Here is a 23,645-nt window from a genome sequence, read left to right on the forward strand (position 1 = left end):
CAATGGCATACTGCTTCATTGGGCGATAGAGTTGGGGTGGTCCCGTTGCCCACAGATGAGGGGGCCCTCACGACATCGACGCAGATTGCGACAGAGGATCCATACCATACTGGCGTGACATAGGAGTCGTCCGGACAGAGTGCTTATCGTGGAGGACATTGAACCTCTACAGCCTTTTGGATACTGATGTCTCTACTGTCAGAGAGCTCCATTGTATCGGCCCACTCACCCCCCCCTCTCCCCCTTCCCCCCTTCGTATCAGCTTTCACCCCACCCCTACCCACTATTTTCTTTTCAGTTCTTTGGACTTTTTGTACCCAGACTGGTATTAGATTCACCACATGTAACCTTTTGGTCTCATAGGTCATTTTGGCCTTTTGAAGACATTAATATTACATTTCGTTTCATTTCATCTCTCTCTCTCTCTCTCTCTCTCTCTCTCTCTCTCTCTCGCGTAACCCTCAGCACCAGCGCGTAGGCTTGCTCGCGTAAAGCTCAACCTCAGCACCAGCATGCAACAACAGCAGCCCACGCAGGTCTCATTGCAGCAGGGCAGCAGAGCGTGGGCTCTTAGACAAACGTGCGTGCGAACAACAAACAGCGTGCAGGTCAGCACCTTAATTACGAGAGCATCAGAACCTTTAATGACGTGGAAACTCTCTCTAGTGTCCAGCCATCAGCCAACGATACCAGGTTGGAGTTGATCGCCATTAGAACCTAGCAGCCCAGTGTTTTGTTGCAGCTCCAACGTTGAGAGGAATTCAGCCCTAGCGTAGCAGCAGCAGTACCCTCAGCATAGCAGACAAGTATCATCAGCAGTAGTACCGACAACGTAGCATCAGCAGTCAGCAGTCAGCCATTGCATCAGCATCCAGCATCATTTTGAGCAAACTGCAGCGTTGATGGCCACTTGTTGCAAAGAGCGCGCGCAGAATGCTCTGGACAGCCAGCTCGTGAAGGTTTTAGTGACACGCAGGGGCTGAAAACCGCACAGGTCTAAAGTTCACGCAGGTCAGAGGGCAGCAGGAGCAGTTCGGACACAAGGAAGTGAAACAAACAAGCAAGAAAGATGGCGGCGCACTTCATGGTCACAAGCAAGAGGATGACAGCCATTGAAAGAGAGTTGAAAGAATGCCAAGTTCACATGGAAGAGTGGAAGAAAGAGAAGAGCTCACTTCTTGAATGGGAGGAAAAGGCGAGGGAACTAGAGCGCAAAGAGTTCCCGGCTGAAATTCAAGCTCTAAAAGGTAACATCGCAGCCCTTCGGAAGGAACTTGCCTAGACTAAAGAGAGGACGCCTTGAAGATGGAGTAATTCAGCCATCAATGATAGATGAGCTGAATATTATACGAGCGCAAGTCAAAGAGATAAAGGAGGAAGGAGAAAAGAAGACCTCATGGGTGGAGGTTCTCTCCAAAACGCAAAAGAAGGTGGAAGAGGCTGAAAAGTGGATTGAAGTTGTCAAGAAGAGGAAGGGCAAGGACATTCCGGCTACACCCGAAATCATCAACAAGACACTTGAAGAGAAACAACGAAGAAGGGTACGCGGTCTACACGTGAGAGTGACCGGCATAAAAGATTCAAATAAGGTGGACCAAGAGGTGAAGGGAGAGCCGCCCTACATGACGTTGCGAGACCTATGGGACCACTCTCTGGATGGCGCTTTGGAACTGTAATGGTTCGTGTAGACTTGATGTGGGGGCCTTTGAGGACAGCTTCAGAGACAGACATTGTTTTCTACGCAGAGACTCATCAGGCTCCAGGACAGTTGATGCCGCATATATGAGGATTGAAACCGGCATGTACTTTCGAAAAAGGCGGTAGACCTTAGACCCATTTAATTTGTTGCCCACTTTACTTGTACTTTCAAGACACAACAAAGGGGGAAGGGATACAGGCTGCTAGAATGCACCTGTATGAGAAGACCGACACCAGACACTAGACACCAGATTGGCCCCTAACTTAGGCGCCCCTTTCGGTATTTCTTTATTGTTTAAAAGAGGGAATAGGAATAAACGCTGTGGTTCCCTACAAGCTGCCCCGCACAAGCTTGGCTGAATTTCAACTGTTCTGGTCCGATTTCGGCAGCATAACTATACTAGGACCCTTCACAGTCAGTATTCTCACGCATTGAATGACTTTCCCGACGCATACGGGCACTTTGCAAAACCTGGCGAGAATCTGCGAAACGCTGAATTTTCTGTTTTCAGCCCCGAAAATGCGCCAGATCACTTGTACAGCAGCACCCTCGTGTCCCCGAACCTCCTGGGGGTATTAGGGTCCGTTTAGGGCCAAAACCCTAAACCTGCAAAAATACACAGCAGGCTGTAATTCACTGTTTCGGGCTCCGTTTCGCGTGCCGGTCGCATCCGTAGCAAGCCATCGAGCTCCCGCACCTGTAGGGCTACTTGCCCTTTGAATCGGACGAGATTTCTGGCGTGAAACCTCTCCGAATTCACTTGTACCTGTGGGGGATTAGCCGCTAGCTAATCCAGTACCTGTGCAAGAGGCTCTTGCCTCAGCAATCGTGCATGAACCCACAAAACTTTACATTGGTCAAATGAAAAGCCCACTAGAGGGGCATAACATACTGCCATAGGGGAGAGAGAAGGCAACGCGTAGCGTGCAGGGCATCACTCCTGGCACCGCACTGTACATAAGACGAAAAGGAAGCACTCCATAGGTCTTAACCTGTGACAAAAAATGCAAATGAGCCCCTCCCTCCTTCAAATTGAGCGCCACTTCTTCATGCATGAGGAAAGTGCATAGAAATGTGCCAAGTGGCACATTTATAGCCTATTTTCCGTTTCGGGGTTGCCACCTAAAAATCTCCCAACCGGTTGCCTAGTTGACTTCACGGCAGAGTAATAAAATGTTCCCCTTGTCATTCCGGAGGTAATGACGCAAACACATTTTCAGGTCCCAAAATAGCAGTTCCCTAAATTTTAGGTTATGCTGCCATTGTATCTTTCTAGGTCATCTGACCCCCTTTGTACACTGCAGCCACACCCAGAATTGAAATGTAGCCTCTGTAGCAAAGGATTCCACTTTGGCTAGTCAATGACCCCAATTTGGCTAACCATAGTCCTTGTCCAACCTTAGTGCTCTCTTGCCCTCAGGCCCGGACTAGCTATGCATTGCAGGGCACTAGCTATGCATTACAGTTTCACACTAGCTATGCATTGCAGGGCAGTTAGATTTCCCGAGGGGTGTTTCCAAAAAGTGAAAGTAAATAAATAATAAGAAAGAAATCAACAAAAAGGATAGATAGTAGTCACACGCTGGTGACATACCCCCCTCTTGAAATCTCAAACGTCCTCGTTTGCATCATTGTCGTATATGCTCACAGTCAACACTGATATATTCAACACCTGTCGACACATGTATGACACATACATGCTCATTGTCAACCCTGGTGTATTCAACACCTCGTCGACACATGTATTGCCTTCGTGTGAACCCTGTCCCAATGACATAGTGGTAGCTTCGCACTCTGCCATTGCTTTGAGTCACTAACTTTCCAATGACAAAATGCTTAACTACACATTTTGCCACTGTCTTATAGTACACGTTGGGCCCAGTAACACTATCGAGCATACCCAAACTGACAGTGTAAGAATGCAGTTACACATGTACCCTTTAATAGAAGCAATTATTGTATCCTTGACAAACTGACAAGAAATACTCACTTCTATAGCACTAACCAAAGTTTTGGACATTCCATAAGAGCAATTGCCAAACTGACAATCTGTACAGCTCTAAGGTTCATGTAACAGGTATTTCATTTGAGCTCACTTTAAATACCATGTACATCATTTCTTTCAAAAGCCATTGTCACACTGACAATCCATGTAGGTTTGAAACTCAAGGGGTCAAGGTAGGTTGCAAATCGAAGGCTTCAAGGTAAAGTGATAACACAGTTGGTGACTCTGCAAGTTCACCTTCTTCCATCCACTTAGCATCCATTGGTGGATAGTTTCTGAACTTCACCAAGTAACGCCTAGCAACCTTGCCTTTCACTTTTCTTTCTTTATGTGCCAAAATCTGTTCTGGGACCAATATCTCGTCAAGTTCCTCGACTTCCGGCTGATCTTCAGCTTGCATATCCTCTGGCACATCACCCACATAGGGTCTGAGAAGACTCACATGAAACGCATTGTGAATCTTCCAACTGTCAGGCAATTTCAGCCTATATGCAACTTCACTGATTATGTCGCACACTTGAAAAGGCGACCCGTGTTCAAATCCCGGCAATGGAACCAGAAATACTGAAAGGGGCGCCTAAGCTAGGGGCCAATCTGGTGTCGGTCTTCTCATACAGGTGCATTCTAGCAGCCTGTATCCCTTCCCCCTTTGTTGTGTCTTGAAAGTACATGTAAAGTGGGCGACAAATTAAATGGGTGAAAGCAAATAAGGTGTAAGTCTAAGGTCTACCGTCCTTTTCGAAAGTACAGGCTGGTTTCATGGTTCCATTACCGGGATTAAATCATTTTTTCCCATAGAAGTGAGCCTTGGTCTGGTTGGGCTTGAAGAGACAGGGGATCATAGACCAGACACAAGAAATTGCAATTATGGCTGACAGACCAGATGATGTGACCGAAGAGGTTTCCTCTTTGCAGGGTCAACAGACACATGAAGTTGGTGAGTCTTCAAGACCACCACAGACGGATGATGATATATTCAGGACCCAGTTGGCTACTGCTGTGGCTATGTTCACACAAGTAATGCAGAACCCGAGGTTTTTAGCCTTTCTGCAACCTCCTCTTCTGTCTAAGCAAGTTGGGTCACTGGATCATATTCAAAAGCCTGTTAAGGCTCAAGCACAAGTGATTCATACTGCAGAGTCAATGGAAACACCTGTACACTTAACGAAGAATATGCGGTCTCCACAACCTGTGCCTAAGGTGCAAGAACAGGTGGCTGAGATGCCAGTCTTTCAAGCTGTACCAGTTGATCCAGCCACTTTTCAGTAGCCTATAGCTGGTTCTAATGGGCAGGGAAGCAACCTACAGGCTATGCAACAAGTCTTCCCACCACCTTCAGTACACCCTGGCTATTTTGGAGGTGGATCGGTATTCCAAAGCATGGCTGGTCATGCACCTGGAAATTAGTTTTACACGCCAAGAACAGTGTTCGGGGGTGCTCAAACGATGATGCCTAACCCCATGTATTGTGTCACGGGCATGCTACTAGGGTTTCAAAGCACTCAGGGCCAATTTGGGATGCCACCGGCAAATTTTGGTATGGCTGGAATTACAAATCAGCAGCCAAATATGGCATTTCCAGGTGAACTTAATTGTGGTCAGGGAACACAAATGAACCCTAACAGCGTTCCCATGTTTCAATCACTTCCATATGACAACTTAACGCCGCTGGAGAGGCCAACTCTGTACAAAGAAGGTGGCAAAGGTGTGACATTCACGACCTTTACAGGGTTTGATGACAGGAAGAAGCCTCTCTCATTCCTCCAGTAGTTTGACAAGGCCTATGTAGGGGGAAACTTTACAGAGGCTTCAAAGGTCCGCAAGGCAGCCACTTTCTTGACAAGGAATGCGGACAATGGTGGACAACTTTATTGTTGCAAGGGCAAGCTCTGTCCACATGGATTTACTTCAAGCAGATTTTTGCAGCAGCATGGTTATCTGATGACTTTGAAGCAGATGTCATGACAAAATGGCACCAGCTTAATGCTGCCACTTGCAAGAATCTCGATGACTACAATCGGAAGTTTTGATAAGCTCTACTTCCAGTAACTTCCTATAGGTTTGTGCCATTGACAAAACAGATTGAAAAATACTGTTGTGGCCTACGCAAAGGATTGAGAAAGTACTGCACGAAGACCGACACCAGATTGGCCCCTAACTTAGGCGCCCCTTTCGGTATTTCTTTATTGTTTAAAAGAGGGAATAGGAATAAACGTTGTGGTTCCCTACAAGCTGCCCCGCACAACCTTGGCCCGATTTCAGCAGCATAACTGTACTAGGACCTTTCACAGTCAGTATTCCCACCCATTGAATGACTTTCCCGACGCATACGGGCACTTTGCAAAACCTGGCGAGAATCTGCAGCACGCTGAATTCTCTGTTTTCAGCCCTGCAAATGCGCCTGATCACTTGTACAGCGGTCCCCTCGTGTCCCCGAACCTCCTGGGGGTATTAGGGTCCGTTTAGGGCCAAAACCCTAAACCTGCAAAAATACACAGCAGGCTGTAATTCACTGCTTCGGGCTCCGTTTCGCGTGCCGATTGCATCGGCAGCAAGTCCTCGAGCTCCCGCTCCCGCACCTGTAGGGCTACTTGCCCTTTGAATCGAAGGAGATTTCTGGCGTGAAACCTCTCCGAAGTCACCTGTACCTGCGGGGGATTAGCCGCTAGCTAATCCAGTACCTGTGCAAGAGGCTCTTGCCTCGGCAATCGCGCATGAACCCACAAAACTTTACATTGGTCAAATGAAAAGCCCACTAGAGGGGCATAACATACTGCCATAGGGGAGAAAGAGGGCAACGCGTAGCGTGCAGGGCATCACTCCTGGCACCGCACTGTACATAAGACGAAAAGGAAGCACTCCATAGGTCTTAACCTGTGACAAAAAATGCAAATGAGCCCCTCCCTCCCTCAAATTGAGCGCCACTTCTTCATGCATGAGGAAAGTGCATAGAAATGTGCCAAGTGGCACATTTATAGCCTATTTTCCGTTTCGAGGTTGCCACCTAAAAATCTCCCAACCGGTTGCCTAGTTGACTTCACGGCAGAGTAATAAAATGTTCCCCTTGTCATTCCGGAGGTAATGACGCAAACACATTTTCAGGTCCCAAAATAGCAGTTCCCTAAATTTTAGGAGATGCTGCCATTGTATCTTTCTAGGTCATCTGACCCCTTTGTACACTGCAGCCACACCCAGAATTGAAATGTAGCCTCTGAAGCGAAGGATTCCACTTTGGCTAACCATAGTCCTTGTCCAACCTTAGTGCTCTCTTGCCCTCAGGCCTGGACTCCCTCTGGATAGTTCCACACTAGCTATGCAATGCAGGGTAGTTAGATTTCCTGAGGAGTGTTTCCAAAAAGTGAAAGTAAATAAATAATAAGAAAGAAATCAACAAAAAGGATAGATAGTAGTCACACGCTGGTGACAAGGATACAGATGGGAGATAGCTTAACGGACATGCACCAGATCTGAGCATGGGACTAGAGGATCGGGAGGTCTAGCAGTCTCTTTCAGAGAGGAGCTCCAACCACTACTACACATAGTTCGGAGAGATGATCAGGCCAAATACATGTGGGTGAGGTTGAGGGCAGAGAATAGACGTTTCTTGTACATCGCCATATGCTATTTTCCTCCCAGCACTTCAGTATATGCTTCATCCAGAGGACAGTCTCCTTACTCTGTACTTGATGATGATATTTGGTAGTTCTCCAGGGATGGAGACATCATACTATTGGGGGTCTTTAATGCCCGTACAGGCAGTTCACAGATGGTTTTCTATGACACCTCAGAGGAGATGCTCAGAGAGCTAGAGCCAAAGGAGATGGGGCTTGAGAGATGCTCACAGGACAGAGTGCATACAGAGTATGGGAGATACCTCAGGGAGATGATGACTACTCACAATTTAGCCATACTAAATGGCTTATTGACCTTCGCATCATCTACAGGTTTTACTTGTTTTCCACACAGACATGGGGCCAGTACTGTAGACTATGTTCTGACACATCCAAGCTTTATCTCTCACATTCAGGATTTTACAGTGGGACCCAGGCCTGTTGGGATAACAGTAGATCATGCACTTTTGACATTATTAGTCTCCTTTGAGTACAATAGATCTCAAGCCACACGGGGTGGTAGACATCCACGCTATACTTTTACATGAGAGACTGACTCAGTCTATGCAGAGGAGATACGTAGACTTTTATGCACATCAGAGCGAGTATACATAGTGGAGGAGATCACGTCTATGCTGATAGTGACATTACATGGGGCGGCGACAGAGGCATACCCACACACTCAATGTGGTAAGAGACGTCGTTCTGGGCACATGCCTTAGAACAGCTGGTATGATGAGGAGTGTCGACAGAGGAGAGCTCAGATCGAGCGGGAGCTTGCGTTGGGAGTAATCACCTATAGACAGTTTCGTATTGCTACACGACGACTAGTACGACGGAAGAAGCGAGCTTTCTTGGTCCAGATGGAGCAGGATTTATATCAGCTCTTCCTTAGTAGAGATTCAGGAGAGGCTTGGCGTCTATTCCATGAGCAGTCTCGCCCACCAGTGATTACTTCTACGGAGATATGGGGGCAGTATGCAACATCATTATACATTGTACCTGGACAGCCACCATTGCCAGATCCACCACGGCCATGTTTGGCTATGAGCACCTTCTTTACCACTGACATGGTAAAGGAGGCCATTGATAGGATGAAGACCAAACGGGCATAAGATCATGAGGGTTTGGTAGCAAAGCACATTATACATGCTGAAACTTGATGGTAGAGATGCTTGCGTGGTTGTTCAAGCGTGTCATGTGTGAGGGCTTTCTTGAGTCTTGGAGATTGTCCACTATTGTATCTATCTTCAAGACAGGAGGTCCCACAGTGCCGGGGAATTACCGTACTATCATGGTAGGGCAGACATTGGCACGGTTGTATGCATCCATCCTTGAGCATAGGCTGAGCAGTTGGGCAGAGACTATGGGCATACGGGCACTTGGACAGGCTGGTTTTAGGAGGGGTTCTCCACACTAGATCATGTCTTTACACTCAGAGCTATCATTGAGGAGGGTCGAGCACATGGTAGACGGATATATTGCAGCTTTGCGGACTTCCGCAAAGCTTTTGACACAGTACCGAGGGCCAGATTGATGCGCCGACTTATGGAATTGAGGGTACCCACAGAGCTGATATGGGGGATTATTGCATTGTACAGTTCAGTGATGGGTCATGTACGCACCCCAGAGGGGATATCTGACATAGTTCACTCCACTATCGGAGTGAAACAGGGATGCCCATCGTCCTCTACTTTGTTTGTTATGTATGTTGATGAGGTCTCTGATTATATTGATAGAGAAGGAGATAGAGGTGCTTAGCTTGCAGGGACATGGATCCCTCTTTTATTGTATGCTGACGATATCATTTTGATATCAGACTCACCAGAGGGTATGCAGAGACATTTGGATGCATTGCTTAGTTTTGCAGGGGATAGTGGATTGTCTGTCAACCTTGGTAAAACCAAGGTCATGGTATTTAATACCACACCACAGTGGGTCAGGAGATCAGCACCTACATTCACATATGGTCAGGACAGTATGGAGTACACTGATGCATACACATATCTTGGGGTGGTCTTTAGTGGACCGAGGTTCACACTGAGAGTGGCAGTAGACACTAGATTGACTCGTGCCTATGCAGCCCTAGGCGGTTTAAAGAGGATTTGTTCGCAGGTTTAGTTCCAGGAACCTAGAACAAAGCTCTGGCTCTACGACACTTTTGGTCTCTTCAGTTATGCACTACGGGGTTCAGGTTTGGGGACCAGCTATTGACAGTGCTAGATGGAGTAATATGGAGAGGCCCTTGGTATCTATGACTGCTAGGCTGATTAGAGCCAAGGCCTCAGTTCCACATGACATCATACGAGCGGAGTTGGCTGCCCCACCTATGGAGATTGACGCACTTATCAGATCAGTATCATTTTTACACAGCTTATGGGACACCACTAGGGACAAATATGCTAGGCTTGCTCTTGAGTCCTCTAGACAACTCGCATTACAGGGAAATACATCATGTTGGTATGCACAGATGAGCTCATGGTTTTAGAGGCATGGTTTCAGCATGGACAGGCTGCCCCCTTTCCAGTATTCTCTTGATGCACCATCTTTGGCTCTTACACGGATGGAGTTTACTAGACTCATTCGACAGGATCTTATCTAGCTTGATACCAGGAGGACATGGATAGAGCCATCACGGGAGTTGGGTACGAAGAGTGCTTTCTATAGAGAGCATCTTCTCCAACTCACGACAGATGGATTTGTCACACGGCCCAGCTACATGGACACACATCTATCTCATGGGTTACGATGTGCCATAGGCCAGATACGCACATCTTCACACCAGCTTGGGATTGACGCAGGTAGATCCAGAGGCATACCAACAGACAGTAGGATATGTCATTTATGCCATGCAGAGCCAGAGACAGAGCTTCACTAGATATGTCACTGCACAGTCTACTATGAGATACAGGGACGCTTTCACTGCTTATTCAGAGATGGTTTTGACTCGTTAGATAGAGTCATGAGATATCGGGATTAGAGATGTCTCGGATTATTTCTACTTGAGATACATTAACATAGTGACTCTCTATTGAGAGGGCATAGACAGAGACGGTCCCAGAGACGCATCTCAGATTTCTTTAGTCCGAGGACCACAGAGGCAGAGGGGCCACCACCACCACAGAGCTCGATCCCACCCATAGACACACCAATGGTACTCTCATTGACCGAGCTATAGAGTTGGGGAGATCGAGACGACCACGATTGAGGAGGAGAGCCACGCAGTACCGACGGAGATTGCGGCAGAGGATCCACAATATTCTAGCACGACACCCAGAGTGTCGATCAGTATAGACTTCATGCTACTGCTATATTCTATCATGGTGACACTTATCCCCATTTTGTACCTTTGTGGCATTATACTATTGCTCAGCTTACCAGCCACCCATAGGAGTCGGTAGCACTCCTATCTCAGTTTCTAGTTTGTAGTTTTCTTTGTTTGTACCTAGACTTGGTACTAGACTCACCATTGTAATCAGTTTGGTCTCATAGGTCGTTTTGGCCTTTTGTAGACGTTAATATATCATTTCATTTCATCTCTCTCTCTCTCTCTCTCTCTCTCTCTCTCTCATTTCAGTTACATGGTTTTTGTATGCACATACCTGCCCTCTTCTGGTACTCATTGGATGCACCCTCCCTTTCTCTCACGCGGACGGAGCCCACCAAACTCATTAAACATGACTTGATTTAGTTAGACACCCGACTGACATGTATACAACCGACACATGAGAGGATGGGTTTGTGATCAGACCTAGCTACATGGACACTCATTATCCCATGGGATACGATGTGCTATTGGTCAGATACGTACATCTTCACATTAGGTTGAGATTGAGACTAGTAGATTAAGAGGAGCACCAACGGCGGCTAGGACATGTCAATTATGTCATATGGAGCCAGCGACGGAGTTGCATTATATATGACATTGTCGAGCGTACTACGAGATATGGGATCGTTTTCACTGTCTTTTTAGGGAGGGTTTTGGACCATTGTCTAGAGTCATGAGATACCAATATTAGAGATTCTTCAGACCTGGCCACTGTGCAATTGGAGGAGCAGCCACTACATAAAATTTTCCAGTCTACCCATACAATTGGTACATTGATTGACCGAGCCCTTGAGCTCGGGGGGATCCAAATGCCCACGACCGCAAGGAGCATCACGACGTCGATAGAGACTATAGCAAAAAGAACAGACTACTCTACTTCAGCATAGGTGAAACCGGCCCGTGGGGTGGTAGGGCTTTGGATTTCATCCGAAATTCTTTACTTTAGACACACACAAACAGAACGTGCAAAGGTAATCTGCGACGGGGATTAACACTTAAGCACACACACGGCTCGGAAGCTAGAATGCTCTGAGTAGACGCCGACAACCGGTAGGCCCCAAAATTGGCGCCCCTTTCGGTATTTCCTTTACTTTAAGAGGGTAGATTACAAAGAAGAGTCCCGGGAAATCTTTACCTGTATCCAGCTAGCTGGCACTTGTTTTGGCAAAATTTTGGCAGCATAACAGCCCCAAAACTTGCCAGAAACTAATTCCTGTGCTGGAACTCACTTCCACTGGCATCAACCCTCTGATTCCTGCCCAAAAACAGTAATTTCAGCTCGCTGTATTTACTGGTTTTTTCCTTGTTATCAGCCCTAAATAGTCCCCGAACTGCCCTCTAGCAGTGGGGCACTATTCCCAAGGGTTTTGGCGTCCGTATGGCTGAAAAACAGTCAAAATACAGCGCATAATCAGGGCTGAAATCGCACCTGTACCGTGAGGTTATCACCCTCACTCGTGCCTGCTTTTGGAGTAGCAATTAGCTATTCCTGTTCCTCCTCAAAGAGGCTCTTGCCTCGGCACAAAGGGCATCACATAACTGCATGTAGGGGGGGAGAGATAGCAATGTGTAGTGTGCGGGGGTCATCACTCCTAGCACCACACTGTACATAGAGTGGAAAGCATGCACTCCATAGCTCTTAACCTGTGACAAGAAACTTGCAAATGAGCCTCCTAGCTATAAATTCAGCGCCACTTCTTCTTGCATGAGGAAAGTGCATAGAAATGTGCCACTTGGCGCGTTTATAAGCCATTTCCCGTTTTGGGGTTGCCGTCTAAAAATCTCTGGAGTGGTTGCCCACTTGACTTTGCGGTAGAGTTCTAAAATGTTCCCCTTGTCATTCCGAAGGTAATGACGCAAACACCTTTCATGGCCCAAAATAGCAGTTCCCTAATTTTTAGGAGATGCTCCCGTTGGGCTCCCACTGGTCTTCTGACCATCTATCCCCATTGGGACCATATCCAAAAATGCAATGTGGCCCATCTGTCGGGTATTTTCTTGTGGTGATCCCACCTTGACTTTGTTCCTTTATCGAGTTCATTTTCTAGTATCCACCAACTTGCGAAGTGCGATGAGGGGAACTACATGATCTAGAATTGAGCCTACACATCCTCTTACTATACGAATTCCAGTGCCGACCAACTTCTTGTCTGCGGGCGAAACTACCGTTCACATTGGCCATAGAATGTCTGACCATTTGCAAATTCAAACAAAAATCATTGGAAAGAAACCAACAACTAAGCTTAGCAGTTGCCACGTCCTCGTGACATACCCCCCTTGTTAAATCGCAAACGTCCGCGATTGTACACCATAAATACACGCCACTCATGATCTTGTGTTGTTAGCACTCTTTTATCATCACATGTATCCGCAAGAAAGGTCGTAACACATAGATACAAATGACTTAATGAGACTTTCATACTTCTGTTATCCATCTATTACACTGGACTCATATGTACATTTGATGTGCTAGCTCTATCATTACCCCTGGTTTGCACACGTTGGATTGGGACATATGTAGGCTGTAACCCAAACGCTTCAAGGTAAAGCTGCAATACATTTGGTGACTGACAATTCATGCTCTTCCATCCACTTTGCATCCATAGGTGAATAGTTCTTGAACTTCACCAAGTAGCGTCTTGCAACCTGTCCTTTAACTTTTCTGTCCTTATGTGCCAAAACTTGCTCAGGTACCAGGATCTCATCAAGTTCCTCAACTTTTGGCTGATTCTCATCTTGCATATCTTCTGGCACATCACCCACGAAGGGTCTTAGAAGACTCATGTGAAACGCATTGTGAATCTTCCATGCATCAGGCAATTTCAGCCTGTAAGCCACATCGCTGATCTTATCAAGCACCTGAAAAGGCCCATAGTAACGCATGCTGAGCTTAGGAAACAGCCATTCCTTGGCCTTTATCTTCCTTAACCTTGCCTTCTCAAACCTTAACATAACCCAATCACCAGGTGATAACAACAATTTATGAGGGTGATGATCAACAGCCTTTTTCTGCTTTGCCTTAGTCTTCTCCAAGGCAACTTTAATTTTCTATACATTTCATCCATGTTCTCAACATATCGATCTGCCTCAAAACTCTTGTCGTTTGTATGCAAAATGGGAGGAACTTTTTTGCCGCCTTCAACAATCTCAAAAGGTGCTTTGCCAGTTGACGAATGCACCGTATTATTGTACGCATACTCAAGCATAGGCAAATACTGTTCCCACTTGCCCTTATGATCTGACACATAGCAATTCAACAGATCTAAGACAGTAGAATTAGCCTCTTCTGACTGTCCATCAGTTTGTGGATGAAACGAAGGCGAGAACTTGAGTGTAGTGCCGATGTTCTCAAACAATCCTCTTCAAAACAAACTTGTCATGCGAGGATGACGATCACTGACAATCCTCTCCAAAACAAGTGTGCCATCTGATCAGATTTATCTTCTTCCTAACAGGGATAAAATGGGCCTGCTTGTTGAACCTGCAGTTAATGGTCCATACACCATCATTCCTTGTTGGCGTTCTTGGAAGATCAAAGATAAAGTCCATAGCAATGCTTTCCCATGGCTTATCCGGAATCCGCAGTGGTTGTAACAACCCTGGTGCCTTTTGCCTGTCAAACTTGACCTTTTGGCAAATCACGCATGCTCGCTCTCCTCAAGGTAGGCCAATAGAAGAGTGTGTACCGCTTTAACTGTTGCTTCAATACCACGATGCCCTGCATACAGTGGGACATGACTCTGTTCCATGACCTTATGTCGCAATGGCCTAGTGACACAAAGTCTACCATGCATCATCATAAAACAATCTCTTAGGAGGTAGTGCTGATGATGTTGCCCCTCTTGTAACTGTTCAAAGATCCTTGCAAAATCTTCATCAGTAGCATACTGTTCCTTCATGTCATCTAACTCATGCTGATAAGGAATTGACACAGCTGAAATTGGTGGCCTTTTGGACAACGCATTAGCCACAACGTTCTTCTTGCCTTGCACATGCATAATCTGGGAGTGGAACATAGAAAGAATGTTTGCCCATCGCATATGTTTTTTGGATAACTTTGAGTGTGTCAAGAAGTATCGCAAGGTCTGATGGTCTGTCTGGACAACAAAATCAACACCTAAAAGGTACTGCTTCCAGCTAGAAAGCGCATGAATCACGGCCAAGAGCTCTTTCTCATACACTTGCATAGTCCTCTCTAGTCCTTGCCAAATTCGGCTTTCATAAACTACTACCCGTCCACATTGCATTAGCACTGCTCTGATGCTACTGCCACACGCGTCACACTGGACCACAAATGACTTCCTGAGATCTGGCAAAACAATTACTGGATCTGAAGTCAACTTTTCCTTTAAGAGACTAAAAGCTGAAATCTGTTTTTGGGTGCATCTGAAAGTGACCTCTTTCTTTTGCAAAGCGTGAAGAGGTGATGCTATCTCTGCAAAATTCCTGATAAACCTTCTATAGTAGGAACACAATCCCAAGAAGCTTTTGACAGCGTGCACAGTCTTTAAGTCTGGCTATGTCTTAATAGCTTCAACCTTTGCGGAATCCATTCCGACACCATCCTTTGAGACTATGTGGCCAAGAAAGTGGATCTCTTCCACAAAGAATTCACTTTTCTTAGGATTAACAAGTAGCCTGTGACTTCGCAGCTCTTTGAACACAATGGTCAAGTGATGCCTATGCTCCTCTTCATTCTTCGAATAGACTATCATTTTATTGAAGAACGTCCATCATTCTGTTGAACTTGGCACGAGCATTTGTTAGCCCAAACGGCATCACTAGAAACTTATATAGACCAAATGTCGTTCTAAATGCAGTCTTGTTCACATCCTCTGGCCTTGTACAAATCTGATGGTACCCACTCTTAAGGTCTATCGTGTTGAAAATTGCAGCACCCTCTAATCGATCGAGAATATTATCAATTCTAGGAATAGGAAACCTATTCTTGATGGTATTCTTATTCAAAGCACGGTAATCAATACACATGCACCTTGAGCCATCCTTTTTCTGCATTAGGAGCACTAGGGAGCAAAAGGGTGAAGAACTAGGCTGAATCAGCCCCTTTTCTAATAACTCCTCAACTTGGCCCATAATCTCTTTCTGCTACGCCGCACTAACCCTGTAGGGAGGGCTATTTGGTGGGCTACACCCGGACACCAAATCTATCTGATGGTCCTTAGATCTCTCTGGTGGCATTTGTGACGGTAATCGATTAGAAAAACAGTTACTAAACTCTGGCAAAGATGCTGACCTTTCTTTAGCTAACACAGATAAATGTGATCGACAATTCTCTGAGACATCACGTGCAAAAATCAAGTACAGAGAAAGATGTTTCTTTAATACAAAAGTGATAGCCGAAGGAGATACAATAGGGACAGACTCCCCTTTAAGCTTTACATCCAAAACATGAGTTTTGCCCCTATGTTAAAGGGTGATCGTCTTGCCGAAGGCATCCAGCACACCATGTACTCTGAACTTTTATGGAATTCCAAGTAGCGCATCGCACCCTTCCAATGCCATGATATAAAATTCTTCTTCGTCATCGCAGCTTTCGAATAATGGGAGTAACACACTCTGAGTGGCCATGACTTGCCAACGCTGCCTCTGCCGTGTACCCCATCTCTTCAGCTCTGATGCCCAGATTCATAGCTAAGTCGGGTGAGATAAAGTTTGCTCTGGTATCTAAGAAGATGAGTGCCGTCTGATCTGTAACTTTACCCCATTCTCTGCATAACTCATTGGCATTTGTACTGGGCGTGTCACCTACCGTATCTAGCACCAAACCTGCCGTGGGTTTAGGCTTCTTGCCTTTCTGGTCCGCTTTCTCATCTGAGTCACCAGGTCTTTTCCTTCGAGGACAATTGGTAGCAAAGTGACCAGGCTGCTCGCATATAAAGCATTTATTTTCAGCCATTAGGACCTTCTTTTCCTCGAGCGACTTACGCACAAAAGACTTTCTTTTCTGTTTCTTTCCCTGCGCTACAGAAGTCCCGGGTGAATCCTTGTCTTTGGTGGCCTTTTTTGACCCCTGTGCCGCTTCAGGAGCCGTTTTCACAAAGGGCTTCTTCGCTGAATTTTTCTTTTGCTGCCCTCCTTTCTCGTTGCTCGGAAACCCATTGTCCTCTCCTATCAACAAGGCAAGACCAGTGTTAGCAACTTCCATAAGCTGGGTGAGGGTAGCCACTCTGTTCTTGGTACAATAGTCCCGTATCCCTCTAGGCAGCCCACAACAATACTTCTCTATCTCCTCTGTCAATGGCACAAATCTGTAGGAGGTCACTGAGAGTAACGCTTAACAAAACCTCCGATTGTACTCCAGCAAGCTCTTGCATGTAGCCGAAGTAAGCTGGTGCCAAAGTGTCATGACGTCGGCTTCAAATTCATTTGACAGCCAAGCAGATGCAAACATTTGCTTGAAATAGACCCATGTGGCGGATGCCTGTCCTTGCATTAACATTGTTGTCCACCATGTAAGTGCATTGTCTTTCAAGAAAGTGGAAGCTTTTCTGACCTTTGAGGCCTGTGTAAAATTCCCTCCTGCATAAGCTGTATCAAACTGCTGGAGGAAAGTAAGAGCCTTTGTCTTATCCTCGAAGCCATTGACATTTTGCGTCAGAGGTGCGATATCTGGCTGCTGTCTAGAAAAACCAGCCATGCCAAAATGACCCTGTGGCACCCCAAACTGGCCCTGGTTGCTCTGAAAACCTTGCTGCATGCCGATGCTACCATACATGGGGTTTGGCATCATACCTTGCATACCCCCAAACACTATTCCTGGCATGTATGGCTGATTTCCAGGTGCATAACGAGCCATACTCTGGAACACAGATCCACCCCCGAAATACCCAGAATGTACGGTGGGTGGTGGAAAAACTGGGTGCATTGCCTGGTAACCAGTTCCCTGTCCATTCAAGACAGCATGCGGGCTCTGAAGGTGGTGGGCTGAACTGGCATAGCCTGTGGATTAGGCGTCCTAACCACCTGTTCAAGGACGGGAGGATCCTGTTTTGGAGTCCCTGACTCCGCAACATGCGAGTGTTCCCTATCCTGCTGATACGCATGAAGTACTTGGGCTTGAGCCTCAACAAGCTCTGTACGTGGTGTAGGTGGCGTATTTTGTTGTGGCATTGGTGGCGTTGCAAGAACTCCATAAACCTTGGGTTCTGCACCAGTTGCGAAAACACATTTACTACGGCAACTAACTGAGTCCCGAATGCATTATCCTCGAGTTGCTTGGTCATAAAGCCCTGTATTGGAGGGACATTCACATCAACAGAAGGTACAGACTGCGTGGCCGTGAGCTCTCGCCAATCTCGAACACCATAGGAATTTCTTGTCTGTCCTTCGAAGAGGAGCCCTCTTCCATAATGCCCTTGCCTTTGTCGACCAGTGTAATCCCGCGTTCCTGTACTCTTTGTCTTTACCCAAAACAACCGACGCTCATTTCTTGAGGAAAAAGTGATTGATTTCCCGGCAACGAAACCTTGAAACCGGCCCGTGGGGTGGTAGGCTTTGCCTTTCAACCGAAATTCTTTACTTTAGACACACACAGAGAAAACATGCAAAGGTAACCTGCGACGGGAATTAATACTTAAGCACACACACGGCTCAGAAGCTAGAATGCTCCGAGTAGACGCTGACAACGTGAAGGACCCAAAATTGGTGCCCCTTTCGGTATTTCTTTATATTTTAAGAGGGTAGATTACAAAGAAGAGTCCCAGGAATTCCTTTACTGTATCCAGCTGGATACCACATGTTTTGGCAAAATTTTGGTAGCATAAGAGCCCCAAAACTTGCCAAACATTAATTCCCTTGCTGGAACTCACTTTCACTGGCATAAACCCTTTGATTCCTGCCCAAAAACAGTAAATTCAGCTCTCTGTATTTATTGGTTTTTGCCCTGTTTTCAGCCCTAAATATTCCCCGAACTGCCCTCTAGCAGTGGGGCTCTATTCCCAAGGGTTTTGGCGTCGGTATGGCTGGAAAACAGTCAAAATATAGCGCATAATCAGGGCTGAAATCGCACCTGTACCATGAGGTTATCACCCTCACTCGTTCCTGCTCAAAGAGGCTCTTGCCTCGGCACAAAAGCATGAAACCACACAGCTGTACATCAGTCAAATGAAGAGCCCTTTTGTGGGGCATCACATAACTGCATGTAGTGGGGAGAGAGAGCAGTGTGTAGTGTGCAGGGGTCATCACTCCTAGCACCACACTGTACGTAGAGTGGAAAGCATGCACTCCATAGCTCTTAACCTGTGACAGGAAACTTGCAAATGAGCCTCCCCGCTAGATAATTCAGCACCACTTCTTCTTGCATGAGGAAAGTGCTTAGAAATGTGCCACTTGGCGGGTTTATAGGCCATTTCCCGTTTCGGGGTTGCCGCCTAAAAATCTCCAGAGTGGTTGCCCACTTGACTTTGCGGTAGAGTTCTAAAATGTTCCCCTTGTCATTCCGAAGGTAATGAAGCGAACACATTTCATGGCCCAAAATAGCAGTTGCCTAATTTTTAGGAGATGCTCCCGTTGGGCTCCCACTGGTCTTCTGACCATCTATCCCCATTGGGACCGCATCCAAAAATGCAATGTGGCCCAACTGTCGGGTATTTTCTTTTGGTGATCCCATCTTGACTTTGCACCTTTATTGAGTTCACTTCCTAGTATCCACCAACTTGCTAAGTGCGACGAGGGGAACTACATGATCTTTAACTGAGCCTAGACATCTTCTTACTATACAAGTTCCAGTGCCGACCAACTTCTTGTTTGTGGGTGAAACTACCGTTCACATTGGCCATAAAATGTCCGACCATTTGCAACTTCAAAAAGAGGGTCTCAAAAATAAAACTAAAATCATTGGAAAGAAACCAACAACTAAGGTTAGGAGTTGCCACGTCCTCGTGACATAGTTAACAGTTGCCACGTCTTCGTGACAATAGGAGACACCCAATCCGAGTACTTACCATGAAAACATTGACAAGATTTGACAGTGATCGATGCTGCACTTCCTGGGACATCGGTGACGACGAAGATGTTTTTTACCCTCAAGATCTATGTTGACAAAAGAGAATCTTTGAATAATTTCACTGTCACTTGTGAAGTAGAATTTCACGTTTTTCATGCCTACTAAAGGCCACATAGGCCTATGAGATAAATGAAATATGCAAAACATCCATGCCTTTGCGTATCACGATCTTACGAAAAAAAAAGCAATTTCATGAGGAGTTGAGCCCCTCATTTGAAATGAAGAGTAGGCCAGCAAAGGAGGGGTATAGTTGCCCTGTGATAAGACTATTTTAAGATATGTTCCGGCCCTCCATGGGGGAGTCTAATTGAAAAGCCCGAAAATACCCACAAATATATAACACTGATAAGAATGTACTTCAAGCAGGCCAAACCATAAATGTTTATGAAGTTAACATGAAACTGTAGAGAACAAGCTTGTGGGATATGATAAACATCTAAATCTAATGTTTGAAGTAGTTGCAAGATCAGCTTTATGAAACTTGGATAAATAATGGCTTATATGTTTACATAGAAATTATCAAAAGTTTCTTGTGCATACTTCATTGGCGTTTTATGTTGTTTCTTGCACTGTCTTCTTTATGCGGAGACAGTGGTACGATTTAGGTTGAGTAACAGTAAGATAATACTGAATTGAATGCTCATATCTAACACTTTACATAGAGCTTATCGTGAATAGGTCTATGATCATACACCCTGTGGATATTGGACTTTTCTACCGTGCTCGGATTGGTGGGAAGCGCAATGTTGATAGAGTCAAATTGCCTGTGTCATTTTTTGCAAGGTGTAAAAGGGTAATAAAATATAGCTCAATCAGCTTGTTTTCATATAGGTCCACAGGAACTTCTATGCTTTAACAGAAAATGGAAATCACATGTTAGGTTGTTTTTTTGACAGGTAGACATTACCCTAAGTGAGAAATCACTCGATATCATACTTTTTGCCATAGGGATATTGAAGCTGGCTGGTCCTTATAGCATCAAGCATTCTCCCGTTTTGGCAACTAGCTGCTTGGTATGCCACTCATATGACTCTTTATATTGAAGACGTAAAAGATAGTGCTGCATTAGAATCAGTAGTTTGTTGTTATTGATGATGGTTTTGAAGTCACTTTGAAGCTGTTTTGTATTAAGAGTCTACCTTATGGTTAGCCCTAACTGGCAAAAATGCTAGACAATGTGAATGGTTTTTTAGTAATTTATTTTTTGTTTTGTAGGAAGAATCTTATGCCCCTGAATCAAGCCCTTGCACATGGTTGCCTTTATGCTATGTGTTGGGGAAGGAAGCTTCCCTTTATCTAGATATTCTATCTCCTAGATACTATATCAATATCTAAAGTTGGTGCCTATTTAAGGCTTTATTTTTCTCATAGAAAATATAGTCATATTGTTGGTCTAAGCTCTCTTCATATCTGCACTCCATGTAGCATAGCTGAGGCAACCAAGAGTATTAAGAAGCCATAGCTTGGTGCAAGGCTCATGGAATTGAACATGTGAACACATCCTCTCCAAATCTCCCAAAGCTGCGTATGCTCTAGTTAGTCTAGTCTCTGCCGCTCTCCTCATGGAGAAAATTGGGCCACTAAAAACCACCCCAAAGTAAGTGTGCATATCCGTATACTTTGTCCATAAGTAAAGTTGGGTGCCGATTGCCCATTGTGCTGTATATTGAATACCATAGACTTTTTATTCCCAAGGTTAATAGACATACCATTATTTTGTGCAAATGTGTGTAAAGCATCAAGATGACATTGCATCTCCTTAGGTGAATTTGAAATAAGCACAATATCCTCTACATACAACAATAGGGGTATGCATGTCCCTGCCAGCTCTGCTCCTCTGTCACCCTCCCTCTCTATGTAGTCTTAAGCCTCATCCACATACATGCCAAAAAGAGTGGGGGATAGTGGGCAGCCCTGTTTCACACCAATGGTGGACTGAATAATCTCTGACATCCCTTGGCCGTACACCCTCGTCCTGTAACTACCCCATACAAGGTCACGATCCCCCATATGAGCTCTATTGGCACTCCCAGGTCCCCTCAATAATAGCTCGTAGTATGAGAATGTGATTTAGGGTAGAAGAGAAACCCCTCTTGAAACCAGCCTTGCCTGGCACTCTGATGCCCTTTCTCTCTGCCCGTCTGCTCAGCTCATGCATGATGGATGCATATAATTTGGCTAGTGTGTGTCCAATCATGATAGTGCAGTAGTTCCAGGCAAAGTAGGGTCCCCAAATTTGAAAAAGTACGTACAATTGTGGACATGCTCCAAGTATCAGGGAAACCCTCACACATAGCTCTATTAAACATCAATGCAAGAAGATCAGCGAAAAGATCCTTCTGATGTATAAAATTCTCAGCTACCAAACCATCATGGTCATATGCTCTCCTAGTCTTCATCCTATCAATAGCCATCTTTACCATCTCTGTAGTAAAGAAAGCGAAAGTGAGTGGGCATACCTCTGGTGGATCTGTCAACAACTGCTGCCATCTTTGTATCCAACTCCGGTGTCCGCTCTATCCATGTCCTCCTGGTGTCCAACTGGGCCAGGTGCTGGCAAATGAGTCTAACAATCTCCACGTGTGTAAGAGACAATGATGGTGCATTAAGGGAGTACTGGAAGGGAGGCAAGCTGTTCATGCTGAAGCCTTGTATCTGGAACCGTGATGACGTCTGTGCATACCAGCATGATGTGTCTCCCTGTAAAGCAAACTGACTGTCTGGAGGACAGGACTCAAGGGCCATTTTGGCATATCTATCTCTTGTAGTATCGCATAAGCTGTGCATGAAGGAGACTGATCTGGTAATCACCTCTATCTCCATAGGAGGGGGTTGCTAACTCCGCTCTAATGATCTTGTGTGGCACGGAGGCCTGGGCTCTAATTAGTTGAGAGATCATAGATACCAAGGGCCTCTCCGTACCTTTCCACCCATCATGACCCACAGAGGGTCCACAAACTTGAACCCCATAGAGCATAGCTGATGCTACCAAGGCATCAAAGAGCAAGAGCTTTGTTCGAGGTTCCTGGAACGGAACCTGCGAACACATCCTCTCCAATCCTCCCAAGGCATACGCTCTGGTCAGGCTAGTCTCTGCTGCTCTCTCCAAAGAAAACCTTGGCTGAGTGAAGACTACCCCAAGATAAGTTTATGCATCTGTGTACTCCACATACGCTCTGGTCAGGCTAGTCTTTGCTGCTCTCTCCAAAGAAAACCTTGGCTGAGTGAAGACTACCCCAAGATAAGTTTATGCATATGTGTACTCCAGAGTCTCCTGACCAGAAGTGAATGTAGGTGCTGATCTCCTGATCCACAATCCACTATCCTTTGCAAAGCTATGTAATGCATCCAAATGTCGCTACATACCCTCCGATGAGTCAGAGATCAACACAATATCATGAGCTTATAAACAACAATGGAATCCATGTGTCTGCTAGCTGATCACCTCTGCTACCCTCTCTGTCAATGTAATCAGAAACCTTATCTATATAGATCCCAAATAGAGTAGGAGACAATGGACAACCTTGTTTCACTCCAATAGTGGAGTGAACTAAATTAGATATCCCCTTTGAAGTGGGTACATGTCCCACCAATGATCTGTATAGAGCCACGGTCCACCAAATCAACTCATTGGGCACTCCCATTTCTTGAAGTCTGTGCATCAATTTGGCTCTGGGCACCATGTCAAATGCTTTGCGGAAATCCACAAAGCTACAATAAATCCGTCTCCCACCTTACTCTCCTCAATGATGGCTTTGAGTGTGAGAATATGGTTAAGAGTGGAGAAGCCTCTGCTGAAACGGCCCTCTTCGGTTGCCCGTATGCCCTCACTCTCTGCCCATTTGCTCAAGTGCTGCTCAAGGATAGATGCATACAACCGGGCCAATGTGTGTCCAAACATAATAGTACGGTAGTTTCCAGGTTGCGTAGGATCACCTGCCTTGAGGATCGGCACAATAGTAGACAGTCTCCAAGTC

At 45.7% G+C, this 23,645-nt stretch overlaps 1 protein-coding gene across 4 annotated transcripts in view; it reads left to right on the plus strand.

Annotated features, from left to right (window-relative positions):
• Window positions 1–23,645, plus strand: part of LOC147432665 (vacuolar protein sorting-associated protein, putative (DUF1162)) — a 303,484-nt gene that overhangs the window by 101,305 nt on the left and 178,534 nt on the right. For all 4 annotated transcript variants that reach the window (XR_015185566.1, XR_015185565.1, XM_086492512.1 and 1 more), the window contains 2 exons: window positions 20,347–20,461; window positions 20,565–20,681. Coding sequence is in view for 2 of the 4 variants with exons in the window: in XM_086492512.1 (XP_086348638.1) it covers window positions 20,347–20,461; window positions 20,565–20,681 (232 nt within the window). In the remaining 2 variants the exon portion in view is untranslated. The remainder of the gene's footprint in view (window positions 1–20,346; window positions 20,462–20,564; window positions 20,682–23,645) is intronic.

Source organism: Adiantum capillus-veneris, chromosome 20 (genome assembly GCF_014529385.1).
Source record: "Adiantum capillus-veneris isolate H3 chromosome 20, ASM1452938v2, whole genome shotgun sequence".
In the NCBI taxonomy this organism is placed as follows: Eukaryota; Viridiplantae; Streptophyta; class Polypodiopsida; order Polypodiales; family Pteridaceae; genus Adiantum; species Adiantum capillus-veneris.